This window comes from Rhipicephalus microplus, unplaced genomic scaffold, assembly GCF_043290135.1.
Source record: "Rhipicephalus microplus isolate Deutch F79 unplaced genomic scaffold, USDA_Rmic scaffold_13, whole genome shotgun sequence".
NCBI classification, from domain to species: Eukaryota; Metazoa; Arthropoda; class Arachnida; order Ixodida; family Ixodidae; genus Rhipicephalus; species Rhipicephalus microplus.
Window position 1 is genome coordinate 34,126,980 of NW_027464586.1, and position 18,919 is coordinate 34,145,898.

At 45.7% G+C, this 18,919-nt stretch overlaps 1 protein-coding gene across 1 annotated transcript in view; it reads left to right on the plus strand.

The window, feature by feature from the left end:
• Cadps (calcium-dependent secretion activator 1) overlaps window positions 1-18,919 on the plus strand; it is a 721,673-nt gene that overhangs the window by 24,179 nt on the left and 678,575 nt on the right. Inside the window, exons 4-5 of the mRNA XM_075882731.1 lie at window positions 766-846; window positions 909-1,078. Of these exons, the coding sequence (XP_075738846.1) occupies window positions 766-846; window positions 909-1,078 (251 nt within the window). The remainder of the gene's footprint in view (window positions 1-765; window positions 847-908; window positions 1,079-18,919) is intronic.

Sequence of the window (18,919 nt, forward strand, 5' to 3'; positions counted from 1 at the left end):
GCTTGTAAAGGTGCATATTTGCCACATCCTAAGTACAAAGTATATTAATTTTCTCGTTTAGTAAACTATGGCAGGAGGTTAGATCAGGTTAGATTCTATAAATCCCTGATGGATTTATGGAACCCCTAGTATTTGGTCAGTGCAGGCAAAGACCTTTGCTTTTCCTGTAAGGCTGAATCTGCCAAAATGTCAGACCAGGCAACCATGCAGCCAGCAAGTGTATCAAATGCCTTTGTGTGTGCACGCACTTATACTGCTGCAAGTGGAAGCAAAGCTATGAAGTTAATTTGTCTAAGCTGATAGTAGAGCCATGGTTGCACATGAATCAGCAATCATGGTACAAAAGGCAAGACTGATAGGCTAGTTGGTAGTGTATAATTTAGGCAGTAGTGCAAACATGAACAGATGGGGTGCAGTGTTAACAGCTCACTCATACTTAAATCTACATATAGTGTTTGTGTGTGAGGTATACAGTGAGAGAGAGAAAGATCATTTGTAATAAACACTAAGTTAGCACTTTGTGTTATCTTGCTTTAGCCATCCGTGGGATTGTTTGAGCTACTGCCTGAATTCTGATAATGATATGCACTGGAAATGCACCCCCAGATTTGATCATAGTCACTTTGGTGGATGAGCAAGACCGAAGCACCGAATTACTAATTTTTTTACAGCCTCGGTATGTGTTTTTCTGTTCCACATAATTAGAACTGACAAGTGATCGAAGTGCAGTTTAAACAAAAATTCTACGTAAATCTTTCCTTTCAGTTGGATTCCGCTGATGAGCAGGCTGCTGCCATCCGGAGGGAACTGGACGGCCGCGTGCAGAAAGTGAACGAGATGGAGAAGGTTTGAGAATGGCTGCTGTGGGGGGGCCCAGTGAGTACAAGCTGCTCTGCTACTCTGTGCAGAACCGCAAACTGATGCCCAAGTTTGTGCTCAAGGAGATGGAGAGCCTGCACGTTGAGGAGCTGCGCTCATCTATCAACCAACTGATGCTGAACTTAGAAAGCCTTCCCGTCTCTAAAGGAAGCGCCGAGAGCAAGTATGGCCTCCAGAAGCTGAAGCGCTACAACCACAGGTAAGAACACTTCCAGTTTCTTCTATTTCAGGTCCACATGCAAGTTGCTTGGCACTTCTTCTGGGCCTCCCTCAGTGTGACACTCTCTAAATAACGTGTAAACACCGACTCATAATGACATACCTGCCAACTCTTCCAATTTTCCTACAAAATGTATGAATTTGGATTGCGCTTACAATTTTACGAGTCTTGCCTGAAATTTTATGGAAAATATTTTATTTCCTATAAAAAAATTAAATTATAAAAACGGCGTGGCATCCGCGATTAGCTACAGCGCATTTCCATAGCTAGTCACAGAGGCACAAAAACAGCATTGTGCTATATTCCGCTACCAGGAGAGAACAATATGTATTCGTGTTATCATCGTCACATACCTGTCAAATCTCCCACATTACCCGAAAGACTCCCGGATATCGATTGTTTCTTTCGTTTGTACGGTTGCCATGAAAATCTCTTGGAAATCAAAATTTCTGTGCAAGATCTAGCCGCGTTTGTCAAAAATGCTGGTCAGTCTGTTCCAGGTGTTTTGCGAGCCCACCGCATTTTGATATAAACGAATTTGAAAGGCGTTCATCTAAACGTAATGCAGAGTTATAGTGCCTAGGCACTATAGTAGAGTCTCAGTGATGTAAAATTGTAGCATATACGAATTCGTGAAATTTCCAGCCAAATTCATGTGTCCATTGGGCCAAAATTAAAATGTTACAAACAATTTTCCTAATCGGGGGGTGTGATATGAACTTCGGTACTGAAACCATCAAACGAAGGCCGATCGAGAGCAGTGTGCACGAAGCTTCGAAAGTACATGTGCCACCACATGCACTCTCTTCCACAGTGCGTGTGGTTGTCGTTGCCACAACCGCTTTAGACGAAACCGCGGTCGTTCCCAACGATCATGTATGGCGACGTCGCTACTGACGTAACTACGAAAGTGTGCACGCGACCAACGCTCGACAAGTCAAAGCAACGCTGCTTTCCGCAAACTCTGTGGACAAAATCGCAGCAGTTGCCATCATTGACAGCATAAAACGACTTGGTTTTGAAGGCACGTGGATTGAAAATGCCGCAACCGCCGTGCACAAAACCGCAGTCGCGGCTACGCGATCGCGATCTACGAGCTTCGAGGGCATGCGAATGACGCAGCGGAGGATTAAAGGCGGTAAAGACGTAAAAAAGGCTGAAAGTGTTTTGGAATCTCTGTCCAAAAGAGTCTAGTAGCGAGCAAAGCCAAAGCTTTGACCCGCGCTTTCGCGGCAGCCAGCTGCGTTGTCCTGTTCGTTCACATGTGATGACATTCGCGAGTTATTTTGCAGAAATAGTTTTTTTGCTAGTTGTTTTGATGACGCGAAATTTCGGGAGCATTTGTGCTTCCCCTTTGAAAAACTCACCTTAGTGGGAAACCCTACCCTTGTGAGTTCAGCCACTCCAAGCCATCATGAGACCGCAACACCGCTGTTTGCGCTTGCATTTGGGACCTCCCCCCCCCTCTTGTTTTTTGTGATGTGTTTTTTTTTTTTGCAGCTAAAGTTTTTTTTGTGCCGAAAGGGGGGGAAGTATGGCGGCAAAATAGGATTATGCTAAAGGCAAATCCATCACAGCTACAAATAAAAAAAAAATCGGTAGCCCCCACCCCCCTTCCTCGCTCGGGGTGTTTCACAAATTTCTCTGTTGACAGGTTGGCAGGTATGCAATGAATGCAGTGTTGTGCTACGAGCAAGGTTGGTAACCCTCTCCCGGTGTGAGGCTAATGTTTTGCCTCTTGTAGATCTCATCAGCATGGTGTGGAACGACATTACAGTAAGCAAGAGCGGCACTTCATGACTGGCGCGAGCTCGGCTAGCGCGAAGCAGAGAAAGACGAAGGCTGAGTGAGAGCAGCCGGCCACCAGCTAGGGCGTTGTGTCTCCTTTCTCTCTCCTTACGTGACAAGGGCGCAGTTGTTGAAAGGCATTGACGAACCCGAGCTCTGACACGTCTTTCTCACAAACACCGTGCCACTTTTTCGCTGATGGAGTCCGCCAGACAGCTGTCGAGGCAAGTGTCAATCTCAGCAGCAGCAGATGGCATCCAGGCCTCCATCATGGTTTCAGGAAACTTGTCCGGCGTCGCGATACTTGCGCCAACCATGCGCACAGGCTCCTCTTGCCTAGGAGTGATGTACATGCCTCCTTGACACCTGGCAACCTGTTGGCGCTTTAAGCACCATCTGTGGATGGCATCCAGGCCTCCTTGAGAGTTCAACACCGCTTCACCAATGTCACTGTTCACGAGACAACACGCAGGTGCCGCTCCTCTAGGAACGCCATTTACAGTTTTGGTTCTGTCTCTCCAGCCGGATCATCAAACAGCGCTGGGGAGCGGCAGCACACCATCGCGCAATTCCGCATCATGACCAGCACCTTAATAGCGTTGAGCTTCCACCTCTGATTTGCAGCCTTTTCTGAATTGTATGCCATCGATGCCATGCTGGGTGGAGTCGCAACACATGCCTTCGAGGCCAGCTCACCTGAGAAACGATGCGAGCTCCGGCGTTCCCTCACAGAGCTCTGAGAGCAACTGTGCTGCTTGGCATGGGCACAATCGGGATTCTCGCCCGCCGTCCTGCCATCACTGGCTATTTGGGCAATACCAGAGTTTCATGGTTTTCACGATGACGTATCCGGAGGGATTGAAAAAGCGAACTCACTCGGCACTCTCTATGCCTGGCCAAAAAACTGAAGATGGGTTACTGTATTTACTCGCATAATTCTCGCACTTTTTTTGGCGGAAAACCGATGCAAAGTTGGGGGGTGCGAGAATTACGCGGGAAAACTTTACACGAAACCTACAGAGCAAAAAAGAAAACGAAGTGGCCGCAAATTGGGATTCTCACACCAGCAAGTAACATCAAGCTTTGAGAAGTACTAATTAAAATTTACCTCAACAATAAAAGAGGTTCAACACAAGGCAAGATTTATTTGAGACAGAAAAAGTGCAAGCAAATAGTCGAGGATTAGGATACCATACTCAAAGCTTGTGAGCATTGCGGGCATAGCGGTAGCGTTCGTGACTCAACAGGAGCCCTCAAACGGTAAGGGTAGGATGCCAGTATTGGGCTGATGGCTATTCAACAGAATCGTCCGCAGTTTCCTTCTGAAGAAATAAAGTTTACCATCAATCCCAGTCTTAGGCACAGTGCAGGCCCAATGCGTCTTGATGGCTTTCAGCTGCCATCCCCCGTAGCGAACACAAAACTCCTCGACTCTGAAGGGCCTACCGGCGGCCCTGTTGCCGTTGTTTAGTGCATGATCAATCACTTTATACTTGAAATCAGCCGTGTAGCTTCAGTATCGCCCCATAACTTGACAACATTACCGACACAACATAGAAAACACGCCGCAAGGCACACTTGCCGCTTTGGCTTGGATTGGATTGAATCTCCGTGCAATAATAGTAGGCTTGATGCTTAAGAGATGGCATCAGATGGCGCGTGCTATCATCAACAGCTGGAATGAGCAGGCGAGACTATTGCGGCAATTTTTGGGGGTGTGATAATTACTTTAGGAAAAAAAATCGTATTTTTGTAGGGCGATGTGGGAGTGCGAGAATTATGCGAGTGCGAGGATCACGCGAGTAAATACAGTATTGCCATCGACTGCCTTCGCGGTGCCGCCAAGGCATGGCATGGTTATAAAGGCATACGGCAGCAATCTTGGTTGGAATGCTGTGCCAAGTAGTAGTAGTAGTAGTAGTAGTAGTAGTAGTAGTAGTAGTAGTAGTAGCAGTAGTAGCAGCAGCAGCAGCAGCAGCAGCAGCAGCAGCAGCAGCAGCAGCAGCAGCAGCAGCAGCGGCAGCGGCGGCGGCGGCGGCGGCGGCGGCGTGTGAGTGTGATAAATGTGTGATAAATGTGTGATAAATGTGTGATAAGGCTATCACACATTTGAATAGGGCGGGCTCGTAGAAAAGTATGCATGTGTTGTGATGATGGTGATAGTGGCAGCTCACAGCTGGGCATTATTTTCGCTGCTAAGTGTAACTTTTCAAAAACCCTATTCGTTATTTTGAAGTGTTGTGGAGATATGAGGGGTTATTCTAAATCATTTGGTATTTTGAAATTTGTAGTAGTGAAGCATTTTGACATCAACTGATGAACATTTGGAGGGGTATTTCTGAAAAAGTTGTTAATCTGAAGAAAATCGTTGATCTGAGGTTCAATATAAGGAGATTTGACTGTACTTGGTACATGCTTAAGTTCGTACTTACTTTAACTCAAAGAGGGCCACTGAAATGTCAAAAAGGAAGAAATCGAGAGGCACAAGTGCAGATGGTGACGCAAGGATGGCTACCAACAACCGACATTTAATATTAAAAAAATGCCTTCTCCTAAATGCGTGTTCAGCATGTGAAAAAGCACCCTACGAGATCTCTTCGTCCATTTGCAATAGCCTCCAAACTGCAATAGACTGCAATCTGCAATAGACAGTCTACCATAGCATCGGGGCAGCGCAATTGTTCACATTTTGTTGCACCCTAGTTATCACAGGTGTTTGTAGATTTGGGATGTATACAGCGTGTCTGTAGCGGCAATTTCCAGCAATGAGATTCATTGGTGCCGAATAGGGGGCGTGATGTTGAAGCCAGTTGTACAAACATTATTTTACGATAGGATATTAGGGCGAGAGTTGGCAAGTCTCCTAGTCCAAAGCCTCACTGACCTGTGCCAGAACAGTGACTGTCTTGCCTAGCGTGGTTACTTCCACGTAGTGATTGTGTAATGCAGTGAACTGGGTTTCAAATTTTTCATGGTCTTGCTTGTGAAGTTAGGCTAGTTGTAATGATAAAAAAATTAAGTTTTCGCTTTGAGCCATGGCTAATAGGGTGAGTTTTTACAGGCCCATGCCCATGTACTGTATTCACCGATTGAAACGGAACGATTTAGGGCTAAGTAACTCATGTATTTTCATTTCCACCATGATCAGTTCAGGTCATATTAGTGCAATTCCTACTCGAACGCATCTGTGGGATGCTGAGTCAGTGAAGGATGGATCCCAACATAAAACGTAACGATGTTTATTAACGTAGTAGCAACAGCAGGACAAGCATGCCGATGTTGCGCTTCGAATGGTTGGAGAAACAAACATGAAACCTAGCTAGGTAGCATGGTGATGTAAGCCTCCGGTGAAAATGCGTGGCGCTGTCTTTTATCGGAAGCGTGTTGCAGCAAGTTGCTGTGTCACGCCGGGCTAATCAGTGATGAGACAGAGGCTGTGTAGGTCTGTGCGCAGTGGTCGCCACACATTTTTCAAGACCAGATTCACTGTGGCATGATTTCTAGCACTAGCTCATACCAGTCGTTATGCAGTCGAACAAAGATATCCAAGACCAGATTCGCTGTGGCATGATTTCTAGCACTAGCTCATACCAGTCGTTATGCAGTCGAACACAGATATCCAAGACCAGATTCGCTGTGGCATAGTTTCTAGCACTAGCTCATACCAGTCATTATACAGTGGAACACAGATATATCGAACTCGAAGGCGATCGAAAATTAGTTCGATATATGAAAAATTCGATATAAAAAAATACAGGCCCCGAGAGCTTACCTGTAGCAAACCATCACCTATAACAGACGCATTCCAGAATGACAACTAATTCCGCACACATGCCACAACAGAATGATTTATTTGTGTGAAAAAAATCGCTTATCTTGGCCTGCATCTTCGTTTTTGAAATGAAGTTCAAGATGCTACTCTTATCAAGGCTCAGGTGCGACAGCCCGGTTCCCTCCATGTGGCCGATACAATGGCGAATGACACTGAACACTGCCGCCACTTCAGCGGCAGAGTACGTGTGTGTAGCCAGCCCCTTGTTTAGACGATCTTTTTTGTCACATGAGCTGTCGGCCTGGGCATCCTGCATCCTAGGTCCCTGCAGCCGGAGCTACTATGTCCTTGTCATCGAGGCTGGCAATGACCTGGACATTGGAGTCCGCTTCCACGAAATTGTCTGCAGACACTTGGTGTAGAACTGCTGCCGGGAAGCAGGACGACAACTTACAAAACGCATCGTCATGCGCTCGTGTCGACCTCTTCACCGGTTTTCGCAAGTTCCACCATCTCGAAGCCTGCCTTATGGAAGCAGTTGACCACTGTGTCAGTCTTTACGTCTCGCCAGGCATTGAAGATCTCCGCGGGAGAAAACATTGCGGAGATTTCTGGCCACTTCCTCGTTATCCATTGAGTTTCCTCGATTTCCAGGTCCCGGACTTGCGCCCGGACCACTCGCTGGCGGCCGGCGGACGCCTTGGTTCATAGGTGGCTACATCACGTGCACGTGATCCAGAAGTCCTGAGTCAGCACGAGCAGCCTCGGGCCATCTGCGCGCTTGATGCTGTCTGCATCCGCTGTGACGTCTGTGATGCCGTCTGCTCCCTCCATGATTGTGACACAGGCCACAACGCCCTACCCAATTTCAACCTTAACAGCGATTACGTAGTGAACTATACTGATTTCCGTTGTGATGCAACTTACTGTAAGTGAACTACTCGAGCGCGCACGCATCATAGACCCGCGTGGTCATTCCACTGCTCTTTCCCCTAGCGAGTATAACGCGTGTTTGCCCGACCTTCGAGAAAACGTAGATGCTCGATGTGGCTCAGGACATCGATGACAAGAACTGGGTGCGCAAACAATGTGAAATCCAGAAATATGCATGAAGCCAATAGAAAAACAAAGAGAGAGCAAGAGTGCATCCTAAATTTTTCGTGTCTAACATGATGGCTGTGCAGGCATGCGCACCACACTGTCGTCTGTCTGCTGCCCGAAAGAAATCGTTCAGACAGTGCGAGGCCACCTGCAGGCTGCCAGCCACGCAAAAAACTAACATGCGTCCGAGTGATCTCGGACCAGTGGGTGGGGCTTCCGGTTGGTCCCTGAGAAAAACTAATGTATTGCCGCCGTCCGGGGCCGTCCAGAGCTGCCCGGGATGTGTAAATCGATCAAGCTCACTGCTGGATGTCCTGGCTGCTGGCAGCTTCGCTTTCACCAGAAATGGCTTTGCCAACAATGTTGTAGCACTGCTTAAATCAATGAAGCCACCCGGTGTTGTCGGTGAAGTTGTTTCACCAAGTGCAGCGGCAAACCATTTGGCCTTGGCCATCAGTATCCGGCCATCCACCAGAATGTTCTTCGCACGCACTTCTAAAAAACCAGGCATAGAGTGCTTTTTCTACTATCTCGTGGGCAGAAGCGCACACATGACAGGCTCCTGACGTTCGCTGCCCCGCCGTCTTTCCCTGCTTTGTTCTTCAACAAAGTACTCAAAGTGATCCATGGTGTACCAAAGTCGTCCATGACGGTCGAGCATTTCTCACCCGCCTCCACACGCTAATAGCCTTCAACTTCGCTGCAAAGTCAAGGGTCTTGCGCTTCTTGACGCTGGCCATAGCTACACAAGAAGTCAACGATTCAAGGAGTCCGCAGCAGCCTCGCACACCACACACGAAAATAGAAATGCTGAACTTGTGGTAGTACATAGGCGGCGCGACAACAGTGGTAGTGGTTAGAAGAGGAAGAAGGCACCTAGTTACCGTAGCCAGGTAGGGAGCTTGGAAGCAACAAAGCTCTCGCGAGGCAATGGCCACCTGCGAGAGCAACAGCGAGAGGCGGGAACTGTGGTTGGCTGATCAAAACTCGCAGAACAGAAACAAAAAAATGAAAGAAAAGGCGAAAAGAGGTGGACGTTGGCTCCTTCGTTCCTGCTCTCTGAGCCAACGGGTACGCGGAGAAAGCATGAGTGAGAAAAAGAGAAACGAAAAAAAAAAAGCCATTCCGTAAATTCGAGATTGTGCAGTCTGAGTCCTCTCACCCTTACCTTTGTTCGAGCGTTTCGGGTTTTGGAGGAGGCAAGGGGCCGCGCAAAGGTTGCCTGGTGCTGTGAGTGCTAAAACGCGCCTTCCAACTCTCGTGCGAAGCCGTGCTGCCCCGGATATTGCAGGGTACGGCGAGTGCCGAAGCGCACCTTCCAGTTTGTGTGGCTTTCGATATATCCGAAGGTGGGTAAAAATACCGTTCGATATAAACATGCCAATTTCTATACATTTACAAAGGAATTTCAAGGAGATGACTTACGAGTTCGATATATCCGAAAATTCGATATATGTGGGTTCGAAATATCTGTGTTCCACTGTACTCCTAAAAAGTTTGTTGTGTTGTTTGAATGCGTGGGTACCACTATACAGTACAGTTTTTTTCTAGCATGCTGTCGTCCAGCCATTTCTAGGGGGAAGTTACAAAGAATCTTCATACAGATTTCTTCCTTGGAGAGGGAAAACAATCCTGGCTCGAGATTGAAGGTACAGCAGATCCAAAGGAGGTCCTATCCCTAACCAGGATGAAAACTCTGAAGCTTATCTTTGTGCTGCAGTTCTTTTTTCATTTCACTTGCTTTACTTCATTCTTGCTCAGAACTGGCGTGCTATAAGTAAGTAAAGTGTGGGATTGGGCTAGTTGGTATTTTACATTTGAACTGCTCAGCGCAAAAATTTAGACTACGCATGCTGAAGTGGTCTTCGTCTTTTCTATGTGCGTTGTCTAAATTTTGGCGCTGAGCAGTTTAATTGTGCTGTAAATACTTTTTGTATTTACATAAAAAACGAAAGGAAACTGTTTCTGTCAGCGTGCCTTTCTTCAAGGCTTCTCTAGTTTTAAAGAATGTCACTTTTTGTCTTTTGACTGTGGTAGTGGAAGAACCCTAGCAAAAATCACCTATAAGGGGTGAACCAATAGCCTATCCAATTATCCAACGTATTGGTCTATTGGTATCCTATGGGTCTATAAATGGCATTGTGGTCTATTAGACCTCTATTTGTCTCTTGGTGTATTTGTCTATTGGCTCTCTATTAGCCTATTGCATATTGTTCTATTGGCGTATTGGTCCTGTATATGTCTATTGGCATTTTATTTGTCTATTAGGGCTGTATTTGTGTATTGGAAATTTATCGCAGCCTGCTCCTTAGTTGGGAACTCTTAGCTTTGGAATAAAAATATAGGGCATTTGAGGACTGAAATACAGCAGCGCCTCTATAAAACAAAACAGACCCAATCGAAGTAAGGCCTGTACCACATTTCTACTTAATAGAAGAAAATTTCATCAAATCGGCAATCTTTCCTGAAACAAGCTTTCCGAGCATGCTGTTATTTTTTGCCGAATGTATGCCACTGCACCACTTCTCCAGGTAGTGCCTGAAAAGAAAAACGGATATAAAATGCCAGGAAGAAGGGAGGAAATATTTTATAAGTGCTACTCAAAAGAATTGTGCATTAAAAAAGTAGAACCAGGATGAGGGAAGTTCCGGTGAGCTTGCAGTAGCTAACAGCTTCACACAGAAGGAACAAATATTTGTCACATCTGTGCAGTGGATTTGATTATGCTTGTGTCCCAGAAACAAAACCTAAGTCGCTTAGGTGGACCCTTGACACTTCTGGGCAAGGCGAAACGGTACTAGCACTAAACCGATTCCAGCGTCTGAGCTTGGGAGTCACACAAAAAACTTCACTGAATAAGCGCCTCTCTACTGAAACCATGTATGCTACAGAATAGAGTTCAGTGAGCATGAATGCTAATTAATTATGGAAGAGCCGCACCGGATTTTTGTTGGTAATAAGCTTAGCTTATTCCCTATTCCAGAAGTGTACTATTATGATTGAACAAAAACATTGCATATTTTATTCTTTTTGAATTATAATGAAAACAATGCGCTAGTCAATAACGTGCATTTATGCCAGGGTCTGTATATGCTAACAGCCCACACACACAATGTTCAAAAGTGTTGTACTGGAGAGCGGAAAAACTACTGGAACAAATAACGCACTTTGATGGCTGACAAATACACGAATCAGAAGCACAAGAAAAGCAACTTCTGCTGGCTGACAAATATATAAAAGAGTTCACTTACCTAACAGCCGCAGGGTATGCGCTCGGAAGAACACACCTTTGTGGGCATCATAGATTGGCACCGGTACCATTCATTGCTCTTTAAGTCTGAGGCGCTGCTTTTAGTACTGTTACTCCTTTGACGTTCATGACTAATCTAGCATCGCTGTGGCGATTCCATATGTGCCTATTTAACTTTAACATACTTTTAAATCTATACAAGCACCCAGCACGACCACGCCGTCTGACACACTTGGCTCACAACAGCTGTGGCTGTGGCTGGCTGTAGTCAGCTCCTACGCATGCTTGCTGGCTTGGACACTCGTGCCCTGGTCATGCCACAAAGACAAGAGTTTGTTTTCTCACTTTTTATTGCAATATTTTTCTTTCATCAAATATACTCAGCTGCAGACAAATTAAAAGATTGTAAAAAGCATAGCAAAGTGAAATGTCGGTGGCACAAATAAAAATAAAAAGTAAGACATACAGCACCTTCTAGCGACATTGTAGTCTTTTTTTTATTTCTTCAAGCCTGTATCACATTGCAGCATCTTTCGAATGTTCGACATTTCCTGTTTTAATTTGTGCTGAGGTCTGAATAATGATTTCTGCATAACTATCCCATGCACCGGTGACATTAGTTTGTCTAACTGTAGGGAATTCGTGCACCCCTGCGGTACACGAATTCGCGGGCCTCTGCAGCGATCGTGAACATCGATGTTCACTTTTCAAGTGCTCGAACGAGCTCGTCTACGAAATTACAATGTACAGGGGCGATGGGAAGGTACATGAACAGCGCTGGTCGCATTTGTCTTCACCGTGCTCTTAGCTTGGTCACGCTAGTCTCGTTATTATGCATCATGAATGGCTTGTCTTTTCATTACCACAAAGGCTACAAGTGTTCAAGAAGTAACATGACCAGCAGAGCCGGGATACATACTGTGCGCATTAAAATGTTTTTTATTATTATTTTTCAAAGAACGGTACCCGCCCACCGGCTGAAATGGATGTTGTATACATTATGGGTATACACATTCAAGCAGGCCGTGAGAATTTTTACTACACACTTCGACTTCGGCTATTTGGTGAATAGTCGATTTTTCTACCCCGTTTGCACTTTGAAGGAAAGCAGTACACTGCTGCTTCTGCACGAACATCGTGATCCCCTGCGGAAACATTACCTGCAGTCACGTTCTTTTTTCTACTCTATGATATAGCTTTCCCTTCTGTGAAAACCTATTTTGTGGGTTTATATGGCCCGCAAACATTATACTCATATTCTTGAGCGCAGAATGAAATTATGCAAATTCACTTTTTCAACTCTATAATATAGCTTTGCCTTCTGTGAACACTTATTTTGTGGGCTTATATAGCTCACAAACATTATAATCATATTCTTGAGTGCAGAATGAAATTACTCAATTTCACTAGGTGTCAAATTATTTTGGTTATATTTATGAAAATACAGTGCGATATTTTGGATTACACATATATTTGACACTTAATTTTGGTCATATATTGAACATATCAAAAACTCCCTTTTGATTGAATTGGCCACTTAGTGAAATACATATGAATGGCCTCTTAATACCATGCATATAACCTTACATTTAATTGATTCTGGTGGCAATTCACACCAGCTAGTTTTATAAATCACAAATAGCTGCTATTTGTTAGTTATATACGCAACAAATATGTCTCACCTATTATAGCCTACGAGTACCAATACGCACCAATAGCTGTTGCCTATAGGTACCAATACATATTTATTGGTCGGATAGGGGACAAATAGCTGTTTCCTATTCAACCCTAATGGCCCCAGTACTTGTCTATTGGTTCTATAGGTGACAAATATCTATAACCTATAGGCACCTTGTTGGTCTTATCGGTGACAAATAGATGTGGTCAATTGGTATTTATTGGTGCCAATAGAGATATAACAGGACGAATAAAGTACCAGTACAGCTCGCATAGAACCAATAAGATTTTTCTATAGAACCAACATATTTCTCTATTGGCATTTTTGCTAGGGAAGGTAAAATGAACTGTTTGTGAGAATGCCGTTGAACAGAAGTGTGCTTTCCTTGTGCAGAGTGGTTTCTTTCGGCTCTTGACAGCTTGTCCAAGCATCCTAAATCTTTAAGGAATAAGCTTCTGTTGAAACGAATGATTTGAGCATTAATGGTGGTTAAGAGATTATATGTTCCCAGCTGGGGACAACTTATAATCGCAGGTGCATCTTGCTGTTGCTGTAAAACAAGTCTCATATAGCTTGTGTTACAACATACCTGTATTACCTCCCCGCAGGGGCGCCTGCGCAAGTAGGCGTTTGGTGTGTAGCGACACCACGGACCCGAGCTAACGGGGGAGTTTTGACTCCCTCCCACGCCTAGCCGTGCGTGGCTTTGCCATGTCCGGGGAAAAGGGGATCCTGGGGGTTGAGCCTACGCTGGGTGATTGGACCTTTAAGGCCCCCCGGCAGAGGCAACACACCCCTTTGGCCCCGGCTTCACGTAGACGGCACCCCTGGGCTGACCCACCCAGCAGAAATCGGCAGTCGCCTTTTCCTATTTCTCTCTCCCTACATCTTCGTCTTTTGTTCTCACATTACATCTTTCCTGTATTCTCCTCACTTCATTTCACTTCCAATTTTTTCTGGTGGCAAGGGTTAACCTAGTGTAAATATCCAACCTTGGGTAGATATATTAGGTTATAGCGGCCATGTACGGCTGGCGCCTGCGCCTCCTTCGCGTCTCGCAGCGTCCCCTTGTTGGGCTCGGTGGTGGGTGGCTGGCATGGCCGCCGAATAAGCTATCAAATTTATGGGAACCCCTAGCCTTCTCACAACTAATCGCCCCTCCAAGAGGTGGCGCACCGATGCAATTTTTGAATTTATTCCAAACAAAAAAGATAACTTCCCGAAGTACCACATTATCCGCTGTGAAAGTACAGAAAAGAAAGCTAGAAGCATTTCACCTTTCCTTGTGTCCAGATGCCTTATAGAAACGCTGGGCGCAGGCTACAAGGCCACAAAGACCGCCAGTGGTGACCTGTTACTTGAAATAAAAGACAACGCACAGTACCAGAGACTACATAAACTCACAGCATTTGGGGATCTACCTATCACAATCACACCGCATCGAACCATGAACACAGTGAAGGGTGTTGTATCAGATGGAGACCTGATGGACCTCTCTGATGATGAACTTCTAACAGGCTGGAAAGAGGAAAATGTCATTCAGGTGCAGCGTATCAAAATAGGAAGAGAAAATAAGGAAATCCCAACGAAGCACATCATACTAACTTTCGCATCTAGCACCCTCCCCACTGAAATAGTAACAGGATATCTTAAACTGCCAGTTAGACCATACATATCCAACCCGCGGCGCTGCTTTAAGTGTCAGAGGTTCGGGCACGGCTCCCAGAGCTGCCGAGGACAGCTTACCTGCGCGAAATGCGGCACCAAAGGTCATACCGCTGACGATGACTATCAGCTACAAGTCCACTGCGCAAACTTTGAGGGTGACCATCCTGCATATTCCAGGTCATGCGTGGCGTGGAAAATGGAAAAAGAAATTATTAATACAAAGTTTAAATTGAACATAAGCTTCCGTGAAGCGCGGCAGCGCGTTTCCCCGCATTTTGCTGGGAACACATCGTATGCCGAAGTGGTGCGAGGGGAGTCAGCACCACTTCAGTTTTCGGCAATGCTTTGGACCACGCCCAGCGTGCCGAGGCAAACGCCACAAGCCCCCATGGGGGGAGCAGCCTCGGCTGCCCCACCCTCCTTGAATACAGCCCCACCGAAGGCCCCTGTGAACCTTGGCAGCAGCCAGGGCACCACACAAACTAAAGAGGTCCCCTCGACCTCCAGCCCGGTGGGGTTTAAGGCTCCGTCTGTCACGTCGAAGCCTACAACGAAAACAACAGTATCTGTTGTCTCTCCTGAGGCGATGGACACATCAACTTCACCGGCGCAGACTGCGCCAAAGGAGCGGCGGGGTTCCCTCGACCGCTCTAAAAAAGACTAAACGGTAATTACAGGGCCTTCTAAAGGCTCTGTAAGATAAGTCACTTCTCTCTTTAGACACCAGCCACACTCATTTCGTACACACAGCACTTCTTTACTCCTATAATGGAGACACAAATTATACAATGGAACGTCAGAGGACTACTTCGAAACCTCGACGATGTCCAAGAGCTTCTACACAAACATTCTCCAAAAGTGCTGTGTGTACAGGAAACACACTTAAAATCCAAGAATACAAATTTTTTGCGTCAATATGTTGTCTTCCGAAAGGACAGAGATGATGCTGTGTCGTCTGGTGGTGTAGCCATTATTGTTAATCGAGGAGTAGCATGTAGTCATCTACCACTACTAACATCCCTAGAGGCAGGGGCTGTTCGAGCAGTTCTATTGAATAAGCTCGTCACCATCTGCTCTCTATACATACCGCCACAACACCGCCTGGAAAAACATGATTTCCAGTCTTTAATAGATGAGTTGCCAGAACCTTATTTGGTTCTAGGGGACCTGAATGCGCACAGCAGTTTATGGGGTGACTGTCGATGTGATGCACGAGGTCGTCTCATTGAACTGTTCCTCTTTTCATCAGGGGCTTGTCTGTTGAATAGAAAAGAGGCAACATATTATAACCTTGCAAACAATACTTACTCCTCCATAGACCTCAGTATCGCATCTCCTTCACTTGTACCATTACTTCAGTGGAAAGTCATAAATAATCCATACGGAAGTGACCATTTTCCTTTAGTTTTGAGTACACCAATAATATATGAATGTCAGCCACATGTTCCCAAATGGCTGGTAAACAAAGCCGACTGGGAACAATTTCAAAAGATTACACACTTAAGTTGGACCGACATATGCGGATTAGGCATAGATGAAGCTGTGCAGTACTTCACGGCTTTTCTTACTGACGCAGCAGCCAAGTGCATTCCACAAACATCTGGACTGCCCGGCAAACGCCACGTCCCGTGGTGGAACACTGAGTGTCAGAATGCGCGAGAGGAACAGAATAGGGCATGGAGGTTGCTGCGCAACTCGCCGATAGCGGAAAACCTTGAGAGCTTTAAGAAAATAAAATCTCGAGGCAGGAGATTGGTCAGCAGGCCAGAAGAGAAAGCTGGCACAAGTTTTTATCAGGGATAAATTCATATACACAAGAGGCTAAGGTCTGGGACATGGTTCGTAGGGTAGCCGGAAGACAAGTACACTCACTCCCACTCGTAAACACACAGGGTGACAGCCTGGAAGATCAGGCGAACTTCCTCGGTGCACACTACGAGCAAATGTCTAGCTCGTCACACTATACTGAAGTTTTCCAAAGATATAAAGCAAGGATAGAAAAACAGAAACTAGAATATAAGTGCACAAAACACGAGGCATACAACGAACCTTTCAACTTAGCTGAGCTACAAACATCACTAAACTCTAGCAGTAATTCTGCACCAGGCTACGACCGTGTCACGTATGAAATGTTGAAAAACCTGCCGCCTAAAACGCGAAAAACTTTACTCTCTCTATACAATGCTATCTGGCTTTCTGGCACCATCCCTGCTTTCTGGAAAGAGGCTATTGTTATCCCTATTTTGAAACAGGGCAAGGACCCTTCCTCAGTTTCAAGTTATAGGCTCATTGCACTAACCAGCTGCCTTTGTAAACTTTTTGAAAAAATGATAAACCGCCGACTTTTACATTTCATTGAAACACACAATCTGCTTGACCAGTTCCAGTGTGGGTTTCGAGAGGGTAGATCCACCACCGACCATCTGGTGCGTATCGAGGCACAGATCCGAGATGCTTTTGTCCACAAACAATACTTCCTCTCAGTGTTTCTCGATATCGAGAAGGCTTACGACACAACATGGCGTTTTGGCATATTAAGAAACTTGTCTCACTTGGGTGTGCGCGGTAGAATGCTTTCCATAATCGAGAGTTACTTGTCCAATCGGAAATTCCGTGTCCGTGTGGGCAGTATTCTCTCCCAAACATTTGTGCAAGAAACGGGAGTACCGCAAGGTGGTGTACTTAGTTGTACACTTTTTATTATTAAAATGAATTTCTTGCACCTGTCCATCCCCCGCAACATGTTCTATTCCACATATGTCGATGACGTCCAGCTTGGCTTTAAGTCATGTAACCTAGCAATGTGTGAGCGGCAGGTTCAGTTAGGTTTAAACAAGCTCTCCAAATGGGCAGAGGAAAACGGATTCCGGCTGAACCCAGAAAAAAGCACGTGTGTCTTGTTCTCCCGAAAGAGAGGCATGCACTCAAAACCCAACATTGAACTGAACGGTCATCGTCTGTCTGTTAATGCGGAGCATAAATTCTTAGGCTTAATCTTGGACAACAAGTTGACAATTGTACCACACATCAAGTATTTAAAAACAAAATGTTTAAAAGCCATGAGTGTTATAAAAGTGTTGTCACGTACTACGTGGGGTAGTGACAGGCAATGCCTCATGACCCTGTATAGAAGCCTCATTCGCACCCGCTTAGATTATGGGGCCGTTGTCTATCAGTCTGCTACTCAAAGTGCCTTGAAGATGCTGGACCCCGTGCACCATTTGGGCATCCGCCTTTCTATGGGTGCTTTTCGCACCAGCCCCGTAGAAAGCCTTTATGTTGAGTCAAATGAGTGGTCGCTTCATCTGCAGAGAACTTACATGTCCTTTGTTTATTTCTTTAAGGTGAAAGCAGACAAGAAGCACCCCTCATACTCTACAATTAATGATTTGTCGAGCTCAACTCTGTTTCAAAACAGGCCTTCGATGAGGCAGCCCTTCTCAGTTCGCCTGAAGAGTCTAGCTGAGGAAACTGGAGCCTCACTTCAACACAGTTTAATGGCTCCTGTAGCATACCCGCCACCGTGTCAATGGCAGACTATAGACTGCGATGTGTCTTTTCTAGAAGTTACAAAACATGCGCCTACTGCCCATATCCGAAAATACTTCCTGGAACTTCAACACAAATACACACGTCCTGAGTTCTTTACAGATGCCTCTAAGTCCAACTCCTCTGTGTCCTACGCTGCTGTTGGCCCTTCTTTTTCGGATGCGGGCCCTCTACATCCAGGCACAAGTATCTTCACAGCGGAAGCTTATGCGATACTTGTGGCAGCTAAACACATCAAACAATTACAAATACAAAAAGCAGTAATTTATACAGGCTCCCTCAATGTGGTAACGGCTCTGCACAGTCTTAAAAAACAAAAAAACCCTGTCCTCGTCTCACTCTACTTCATTTTATGCACACTCTACACACTCAACCAACATGTTGTAGTGTGCTGGGTGCCAGGGCACCGTGAGATTCAAGGCAACGTGATGGCGGATCAGCTTGCTGCATCCATCCACGAAATCAGTGCCACTACACCCATATCGATCCCGCCCCTTGATCTTAAGCCGTCTCTCAAACGAAAGCTCAGGGACTACTGGCAGAGCAAGTGGGATAGACACACACAAGACAAGCTACACGTTATCAAGCCAGACCTTGGCCATTGGCCACCAGTATCAAAATCACGTCTAACAGAGGTAACACTAACAAGACTCAGGATAGGACACACATACACAACACACACACATCTTTTGTCCGGTGGCGATCCACCATTGTGTGACAAATGGGGTGAGGCATTAACAGTCCTTCACGTTTTAATCCAATGTAAGCAATTAGACACTCTAAGAAGACAACACTTTCCATTACCCTACCGACAACATATACCATTACACCCCGCAATGTTTGTTGGTAGGGAACCACTTTTCACCCATAAATCATTGCTAGTTTTTTTAAAAGATGTCTGTTTTTACCATGTAATATACCCAGGCATTGCGTAACGTGACCTCTCAAGAGAGGTTGCTGCTGCAGTGACTACGTTTGAAAGCACTTGCCTCGCAGCCCTTGGACACAAGGGTG